Here is a 9,917-nt window from a genome sequence, read left to right on the forward strand (position 1 = left end):
GGAGGAGACAACGGAAATATATAAAAGGAGAACCACAGATCACGTCAGGTACCTAAGACTACATCAGAAAGTCACGTTACCATGAGAAAGTGCACCAAATCTGCGTCCCAATTCAGTGCTGGAAGTTGCAAAACCATCCATCCTTTTGTTATTTTAAAGCTTACACCTAAAACAATACAGTCTTAGCTGACCTCGTAAAAAGAGGACTGCATTTTGTTACAAGAGGCCAGAAGACAAGCATGGGAGCCTTCCAAATAAACTGCTCACATGGCTGAATACAGTCACGTACGTGCAGCTACAGCCACATGGCCTGGAGGACTGAGCGCTGCAGAAATCCTTATTTTTCCTGAGGTGAAACCTGCAGCCACTCCAGAGAAGAAGATATCCACAAACAAGACGTACATTATCGTCAAAGAGGAATAAATGCGCAGGCTTTAAAAAGTGATCCCCATATTTTAAGAGGTGTAACAAGCAGTTAAGAGAATGGAAACGGAAAACACCGCAAGTGTTATCAGAATCGGAAGACACAAAGCCTGCTGCACTGGCTGAAATACTCAACTGGTTTGTAGTCTCAAAAATAAACGTAACAAAGAAATTAATGAACAACTGAAATAAGGCACGTACTTATGTATATGTAACAGCAAAAGACAGGTGTATCAGCAGTCTGCACAGGAGCGAAGAACTGACTTAGTCCCATGCTGGGTTTGAGTAGCAAGCAGGAAAACGAACAAGGGGACATTTTATCAGCGTTTTTCACGATATGCCATCTTTGTGCAACGCATGAGCCACTGGTGAAGATCATATAACCTATAGCTATGTATCACATTCAGCAGCAAACAAGCTTTTAGCTCAGTGGAAAGGGATTAAAAGCTCTGCAGATCCAAAGCATAGATCAAAGTTATATTCAGCTGCTGGGAAATATATAAATATGAGACTGTAAACCCCAGTAAAGGAGATAAGAAAAGGAAACCAGGAAGACAAAAGAATACGGTACATCACAACAATGCTTTAAGATTGTACATAAAAATAAGATTTTCTTAACACCTTTATTGGGAGCTGAAAAAGATTCAGCATCAACCAAAAGGAATTGTTTTTCACTACTGATACCCTGCTAGCATCTGACGATGCTACTCCAGCGTAAAAGAGTGGACTTTTATGTAGGTTGTCCTGGAGCCAGTTCTAGTAGATCCTGCTAAAAACAAAAATGAGGGGAAACCAGTGAAAACATCAACACAACAATGGTAAATACCTGCACACATATAACCAGGGGTAGTCCTGTGGCTACACAAAAATCAAGCAGATTTTTCACCTATCACCTAAATAGGCCAGATTATGTCCACTGTTGGAGATTAAAGATGTTATGGATCTCCTTTGAATAAATGACTAAAGCAAGTGTAAAGAGTCCAAGTCCTAACTCCATTCAAGTCAGACAGTGTCCCCACAGTAACTTCAGTGGGCACTGAGATGTACCACACCAATAAACAGTGCATGGCCTGATACAAAGTCACAGCCATCCTTCAAGGAGCACAGTGTCACAGGAGTGGCATTTATAGGGCAAGGCACTGACAATAAGTGTCATAGACTGAATGAAATGTACCTTAGCAAGTAAAAAAACTGCAGACGAAAGATGGATGCCAACCCTCCAGAGGCTGCTTAGCACTTAATGGCGAGTGGGAAACCAGGAATGCAGGTTTTAACCTTGCATTTGTGACACACAGCAACCTGTCTTCAGATGATCCAGGACAGAAGATGTGGGGAAGGACAAACATTTTTTAAATCTAGTCAACCCCACTATATCAGAGACTGACAGCAAACCTCCTGCTGCATTGGTTTCCATAGAAATATTAAGCTCTGGGGACTGGAAATGCTGTAAGGCTTACTTTTTCTTCTTTTCTGAAATAATGGTTTGGTTTTACTGCTCTACTTTGAGTGGTCCTTTTGCCTGCTCCCTTCCTCTCCATGGGTCTTGCACAGCGCGATGACAGAGCAGCGCCCGCTCCGCAGCTCTCCCCGCCGCACTGGAGCGGGGCTCTCAGCTCCTCATTTCGTTGTCCCGGGAAGGCAGGGCCAGGTCAGATACGGCTGCCAAAGCCCCAGGCATAGGCAGCTCTGGAGCATCCTACTGCCCTGGAGATGGTTTGAAAGAGCAGCAAAGTATCTCCTCTTGCATCCCAGCCTGAGCCCTGCTCCATCTATTTGCGCTACACGCTACGTCCTCCATCTCCCACAAGTAGTGGACAGCCGCTGACCCCCCTGCACGCGACTGAAACCCCAGCAGCAGAGGAGTTTGGGGGTGATGTGGGGAAAGGCAGCAGCACGCAGTCTTGAGCGTCACTGCACAGAGCTGAGGGACAGAGCAACATCTGAAGGGCTTTTCAGAGCACTCCAGCTTTGATTGAACTCATTCTGCCAGCAAGCCGGGGTTGACACAACCGCACAAGACAGCTAGCGTGTCACCCCTGCGACTGCAGCTTACAGCTGGCCGAAGCCCTGATGCCATAAGCCCAGCACTCGCCGCTGGTGCTCCCTCTGCTACAGACAGCACAGCCGTCTCCCACCACAGCCACCCCAGGCAAACAGGAGACATCCCGTCCTACAAGCCTGTAGGAGAAGCCCATGCAGACGAGGAGATAATTCACATCAGATTTAGGATCACTTCAATCTCACCACAACATCCTTGGAAGTGGAGGGTCTACAGCCCCTTGCTAAGCCAGGTGACATGGCCACAATACTGACAGCACTTAACACAGTGCTTAAGAGTGCCCCAGTCTTCAACCCAACCAATAAATAACCTGCAATCTACTCCACCAGGACAGTCTTTCACAAAAACCCTTTGCAGGAGCGTCCCCAAGTAAGGTGAATATTTGGCACCACCATTGCTCGGAGACGTAAGAAGTCAGTACAAGCAACGAGCTTCCTAAGAGGGGCAAATAGCAAGGCAAGAAGCAGTTTAAGGGAGGGAAGAGTACACATATACCTGTATGCACAGGGACCAAAGTAACCTGGCATAAACGGTCTGAGCCCAGACATGAGTCACTAGAAAAGTGTTCAAAACAACCTGTACAGCAGCCTCCAATTGCCATGGTGATAAATGTTTCCTAATGCCTAAGAGCAGCTGAGTCCTGAACTCTACACACCTCATTCACTAACAAAAGCCCTCATTATATTAAAAAAAAAAAAAAAAAAAACCCACACAAATGAATTGTGGCCATTTTAAGCCCTCCTCAGATCAAGGGCTGATTTACGCACTCTGGTTTCGGCGGGGAGTGCTGTGCTCACATCGCTGTTGGTTCAGAAGACGGAGCTCGCTTGCTTTTTGCTTCACAATTCAGTAGGCAAGGGAAAGACAGATTCTCTGAGACAGTGTTACTTTTTCTGCCAGGAGTTATCTATTTGCAGAAGTGGGTCAACTTTCTCTGGGTGGACATGTTCGTGTGCGAGTGCCTAGCAGCGCTGCCTGCGAATTTCTGCCCGCTCCGTGTGCGGAGGAACCTCTGCACATAACTCTTTATGGCAGCCAAGTGTTTCAGGAATTGCAGCAAGTTAACCACAAGGGGATGATGACATTTGGCGACAGGGCAGGATGAATTCTGGCTGGCAGACAAAAAGTCAGGTTAAAAAACACAGAACGCAGAAGCAAACCCAGCCAGTCGCTGCTAATTCGGGGGAAAACTGGATGCGCAGCCCCCAAACCTTCCCTGTTCCAGGCGAGCAACGTCGCGTGTTCTACGTTAAGGCCCGACCGTGAGCGTGGAAAGGACTTCAGCCTTCCTGGGGCCAAGCGTTTTCAGTGTATGTTAAATGGACTTATCAATGTTTTCATTTGCCTCACTCCACACCTTCTGATGTGCACCAGACATTTTTGCCAGCTTAAACACCTCACCTACACCTCGCCTACCAGTGAGATCAGCCACTGTCCATCCTTCTGCTCCCAGAGCATCTTCAAAGGGCAGCCCCAATACAGAAGGATGCCACAGGGCCAGCCTGAGGGGACAACATCAGCAGACCCTGCCATGGACATCTCTGTGTGAGATGCCATGCTGGGCCAGACAAAAAGCCCAAAGCATCCCTGCCGGGGTGGGCCTCCAGTATCACCCAGGATGCACGGATGTGGTCAGCCTTGTCCCCACAAAAGCGTTAACCCTCGAGCTTTCAGAGGCAACGCTTCTGTTAGCGTTAGTGTTCATGCCCCTCATCTCCACGCACACACCGAGTGTAACACCTGCCAAGGCTGCATTTTGGGTTCCCATGCCTGCCACTTAATTAGATCACCATTTAATTTGATCCTCAGCTTTATTTGATGAAATGCCTCCAGAGGACCAAATCATTTACATGTAACCAACAGTTTATTCCCCTTATTTTGATTGCTTTTGACAAGTGTAAGTGGATAATTCCATCAAAAGCCAAAAGAAAATTGCCTTTTAATCAATAGAAGTTTTTCCCTTCAACAGGACATCTGAGAACAAGACATCTCCATAGAAAATTGAAAGAGGAAAACAAAATTAGAACACACTACTATGGAGAATATATTTCCAGATATGGCCCAATTTTAGCACCTAGTTTAAGTGTCTTGAGCCTTGTTTTCAGGGACACCCACTACCCTGAAGTTTGGGAACTGAGCCGGCTGGTACACAGGCAGCGTCCCAGCAAGGAGGCAGGAACACAAAGATCCTTCAAGTGGAGAAGTCCGCGGAAGCCCCTTGAATGAGTGGCCAATGACGACTACTGGCTACAAGAAACTCAAGCTGTACCCTTAGTGTCTGAGACCTCAGCACTGATAAACCTATTAGCAGAACTCAGTGAACTTACAGAAGAGATGGAAACAAGTGTTTCTACAGAGGTCTTACATCTAGTGTACCAGCCCACAGCAGGCTTCCTGGCTTAATCACAAGGAACCTGTACGTAGCAGCCTACAGCACCAAAAATATTGACAGGTTAAATACACCAGTATCAAAAAAAGAAAGTTAAAACAATGTTCAGAGGATTAGACGTGACATAAATCAGGACACCAAAGTGCCTTTCTCCACATGGCCAATAAAGAAAGCCCAAGGGGATGCAGACGTTAAAGTCTATATTGGAGATACCTCAAATTAAATGGGATGAACCTTACCCTTTGCTTCTGCCCCTGCATCTTCTCTTCTCAAAGGCCTCATTAACATGTCATAGTAAATAATATGTATATTGATTATAAATAGACTAATATAAACAAAGGACTTTGGCCTAAAGGGTGTGTGAAGAAGAGGAGAAATAAGTACAGGGTAGCTGCACGTCCGATCAATACCAACCCACAGGGAATGGCCATTTCTCTTTGCCACCATTTTAACTGCAATATATCGTACCCTCTAGGTAAATATGTGGACATTTACAAGTGGGAATCAATAGAACTAGAGATCTCCCCACCCGCTCACCCAGAGAGACCATTCTTCTTCCATTGGAGCAGTCAGCAGGGAGAGACCATAGATTAATGTCTCTGCTACTACAAGCTATCTGCCATACCCATGGCTTTCTTCCAGGCCACTGACCACTTTTCAAATGTTGATGTTTTTAACAATTATTTTTTTAAAAAATCCTGTTCACATTGACAAAGAAATGCATTAGAATTTTACACAACTAGAACAAAGTCAATGACACACTGGAAACCACCTAGCCCATTTCGGGAACCCAGAGCAAAGAGCTTCAGGGGAAGGTGAAGTTCTAACAACAACGTTCAGCAGAAAACTTAAAGCCTGAAAGCTTTGCCTGCATGCACAGGACTTTGTCACAGGCAGATCACCAGCTAGTGAGTCTATATGCCTCCAGGCTTGTAGATGGATAAACAGTTGTCCCAGTCACATCTAGATAAGGCTAAAACCCGTGGAAGCCAGTGCCCTCGCCTCAGGGAGCTCCCAAAGTTCCCACACACCTCACAGTCCAGGGACATATCCTATAGTACTTGAAGGCTTTTTCCTTCCACCTGGTCAGGTTAGTATCACCCAACAAGTTTGTCTGTTGGTTTGTTGTTTTTTTTTTTTTAATCCAGTTTTTTGGAAACTTTATTCTCACAGAAACCAGCCGGTGCCAATGGGTATCACTCTAGCCAGGCTGCCTAAACCCAGATGGGCAGACACACACTCCTGCCGTGCATACAACATAAAGCCACAGCACTCACAAGCACAACACAGCAACTGTGCCTCAATTTCTGTCCTGGATCTGTGGGTAGATTTATGGGAATGGTGGCATATCATTCAACACAGATGCAACTGGCCAGTTCCCATCATATAGCTTGGAGGTGATCCTGTCCCATAGCCCAGGTCCCAGCTCACACACGGAGAATGGAAACACCATTTACTTTCAGACTTCCTCTTGGCTCTCTGCAGAATATCCAGAGCTGCAGAAGATTACATGTGTCATCTAATATTAGCTGTTTTCACACTATCAGTTATACTTATTACCTTATCTTCCATGAGCAGATAATTAACCATCATGTTCCAGATATCAGCTTCCAAAAAGCCAGTTTATAGAAGTAAATAGACTTCAGAAGAGTGAGGGAAGGTGGATCGCAGGCTGGGTTGCGTTTTTGTTTTTTAAACTCGTACCACTTATACTGAATTCACACTACAAAACTAGAGTTCATCACCTCACGCTGGGGTGGGTCACTGGGGGCAATAAATCAAGCCTTGGTTTACCAACTATCTTCCAAATGACTGCTGAGGAGAAAGTGAGAAATATTTAATCCACCTTTGCTCGCTAAGTTTGCCTTAGAAAGGTACCTCCCTGGGAGCATTTAGCAGCCACCATACTCTTGACTCCTTTAGAAAAGCACAGAACAAGTGCGACAGTCCCGCTCAATACCTAGAAAAGCAGAGCAGCACACGAAGCCCCACTGATAACCCCTACCAGGGGCAGCACATTTCAGGACTTTCCAGCTTTTCCATATTGCAAAAGTGCCCCAGCAAACAGCTCACCACGCCTTGCCCCCACCCGTCAGTCCAAGGCTTCCGCTGTGTTCTTACTACAGATGCTACGTTCTGCGTTTCAGATCCACCTCCACACCAAAGAAAGCACACCAGGGCTGCTCACGGCGGTATCCGCTGAGCGGACTGGGCAGTCTCCGCGTCACCCACAGGTTAGTTATCCCATGTTTTAAAGCCATGAGACAACAGCAAACTAGACTGAAGCTTGCAACCTAAAAATGAAAGGCCACGCTTTCTCCTCTTCCTCCCTTCTGTTTTATCCCGGGGTGGGAAAAAACAATCATGAGGAAAAGAGTATAAAAAGGCCAACATCTGGGCTGCATGCACGGGTGGCAGAGATGGCACCAGGGGACACGGAAGGCTGCTCGCTGCCGGGGCTGCTCTGTGACAGATCCACCACCCACCTGACCCACAGGGGTTGTCTTTCACGCTCTCATGCCCTGCTCTTCCACCCTGACACAGGCTTAACAGAATTGCGGCTTGGTCCCAGGCGAGCCCCCCTCCCAGACTTCTCGCTGTCAGCCAAAAAAGGGGCCTGATAAGCTTTGCATTTGCATGTGTATTGAGAGGCATTTCCAAAGGCGCAGTGAGGGAAATGGCCTGGCTGAATACCGATGCTATCTGAGAACGACAACTATTCAAGTCATTTTACGGCTTCACTACCTAAGCAGAGAGATCAGGCTTGTTTGCATCTTTACAAGGATTATTAGCATTAAAAGTGCTGATCATACCTGTCACACCTTCAGAAATGAAGCCGCGCAGGTTCGCAGCAAAGAGCTAGTTTCAGTGCTTCCCACAGAGACCATTTTCCACAGGCACCCCAAAACCAGAAGTCACTAAAACCTAAGGTCACGTCTGAATGCTTGAGCCCATACTCCTCCTTTCTGTACAGGAGCAGAGGAAAGGGTGCAGAGGCACGCATGGAAGCATAAACATGTGCAGATGCTCTACCAGCCCTCCCTGCACTTACCCTACACGGGGTAGGACATGAGACTCAGCTCTCAGGTCCCCCCGAATGATGGTGCTGGGCACCGTCCCGCACACAGCTTTTGAGGAGGTCAACGAGGACTGAGCTCTGCAAGCAGAGTCTTTCCTCTTTATGCAGACAGGGATGACTTGAATCCCATGAGAAGAATTCCACAGTGCCTCACATCCGGTTTAAGGAACAGGTCTGAGGTGGTGCTGGTGTCCCGTGTGCACAACATCGCTGGGTTAACAGGAATTAATTCAACTGGCTTTGTCCCAGTCAGCTGTTGATACCTAAAAGCGATGTGGTCTAAGGTTCACAAACCAGAACTGCAAAGCCCTTCTGTCCCAAAACAGAACCAGCACGTTCAATATCTGTCAAGTGCTCTCCACTGGCCTCAGTGCGGAGCAGTCAATGCTTTAATGAAAATCAAGTCAAGTCACACTAGAAGCAGAAGCTATCTGCAGCTTTACAAACCAGATACTTCTGATTTACACAGCACTTGGACAGAAAGAACAACAAACATTTAAAGATGCTTGCTGCACCCTGCAACATCTGGTGACTGGATCACCCTTGTCTACTGGGTAAGGTGGCCAGAACACCTCCAGCTGTGAGTGAAGACACAAGCTGTGACAACAGGACTGCGCGTGGCAAATTCACGAACACCAGTACTTGAGAACTGGGTTGATCAGTGCTGCATGCCGTCAGATCTCTTGGGACATAAGGACTTGCCGTAAACCACCAAAAAAAGGACCAGCACTGGTCCCACCAAGACCACCAAAAGCTCCAGGAGCTGAAGGCATGGTTATCTGGCAAACATATCCACTGCTGACACCAGTCGGAGCCAACCTCTGGGGCTCCAGCCCCATCTCTGTGCTTGGAGGAGGGAAAGGGTACCCCAACCAGAAAATAGTCCTCTCTGGTTGGAAAAGAGGATTAAGAACATTAAAAGGAGTCTTACATACAAGAATTAATTAGGTTGGTGCCTGGTTGAACCCTCTTGGCCAAACTACTCCTTCTAGAAGTCAAGTATTTGGTCTTGTTCGTTTCAAATGAGAAAAAAAATCTCCATTTTAAAGACATTCCAATATTATTCTTTTAATGCCTAATCACTATTAGTAACAACAGGAGAAACTTTGCTTGAATACAAACTGTCAGAGGAGGCTTGGCACGATTTCACGGTGGAGCTTGTTTCTAACTTTCATGACTAGGCTGAACAAAATTGTGAGTACAGCGTCCCTTTGAGAGCAATCTCTCCTCTACAAACAAACCTCCTGTTTCTGAAACGCAGCGGGGGTGCGAAGGGGAGGGGAAGCCGAGATGCACCTCTCCAAAACTGCTGAGCATGGCACAGCCGGCCTGCCCCGAGCACCCATGGAGCTACCAGGTGATGCTCTGTGGGGCAACCCTGCACCTTGCTCAGACGCTTCCAAAATCTGTCAGGCTCTTTACCAATCTTATCAGACTAGCAAACAAACAAGTCAAACGTAAACTAAAATACTGAAAAGGGAAGAGAGAGAGAGAGAGAAAGGAGGAAGAGATAGAAAAATCAGTGTTTATTTAACCCTGAAAACTCGGGCTGTTTTTTGTCAAAAAAACCCAAACCAACCAACCAACCAAACCAAACATCAGCCCTCCAGATAAAAAAGGCTCCAACCCTCACCACTACCACCCACCACTCTCGCACGGGGAGGGTGGCCCTCCCCGGTCCCCAGGGCTGCTCCTCCACAGAGGTCAACAAGGATGGGCAGGGGTGGGCATGGCATGGAGGGGAAATGTGGGGAGAGGCTCACCATTGAGGCCGTTGGGGATGCTCCGGTGGTGAAGGGGCGCGGACAGGTCGTCCATGGACCTCCGCATGGCACCGGCCTTGCTGTCGCCGGCCTTGTGGTGGTGGAGGTGGTGGTGATGGTGGTCGGGGCTGCCCGCGCTGCCCGTGCTGGAGGTGCTGCTCCCGTCCCCCACGTCCCTGGTGGCCGAGCCGCCGTTGAGGTTGG

General features: G+C 47.4%; 1 protein-coding gene across 1 annotated transcript in view; it reads right to left on the reverse strand.

Annotated features, from left to right (window-relative positions):
- Window positions 1–9,713: 9,713 nt before the first annotated feature.
- CCDC85B (coiled-coil domain containing 85B) overlaps window positions 9,714–9,917 on the reverse strand; it is a gene marked incomplete at its 3' end in the record, with an annotated part of 718 nt that continues 514 nt past the window's right edge. The window contains exon 2 of the mRNA XM_010284128.1: window positions 9,714–9,915. Coding sequence (XP_010282430.1) covers window positions 9,714–9,915 — 202 coding nt within the window. The remainder of the gene's footprint in view (window positions 9,916–9,917) is intronic.

Source organism: Phaethon lepturus, unplaced genomic scaffold, assembly GCF_000687285.1.
Source record: "Phaethon lepturus isolate BGI_N335 unplaced genomic scaffold, ASM68728v1 scaffold21553, whole genome shotgun sequence".
Lineage (NCBI taxonomy): Eukaryota > Metazoa > Chordata > Aves > Phaethontiformes > Phaethontidae > Phaethon > Phaethon lepturus.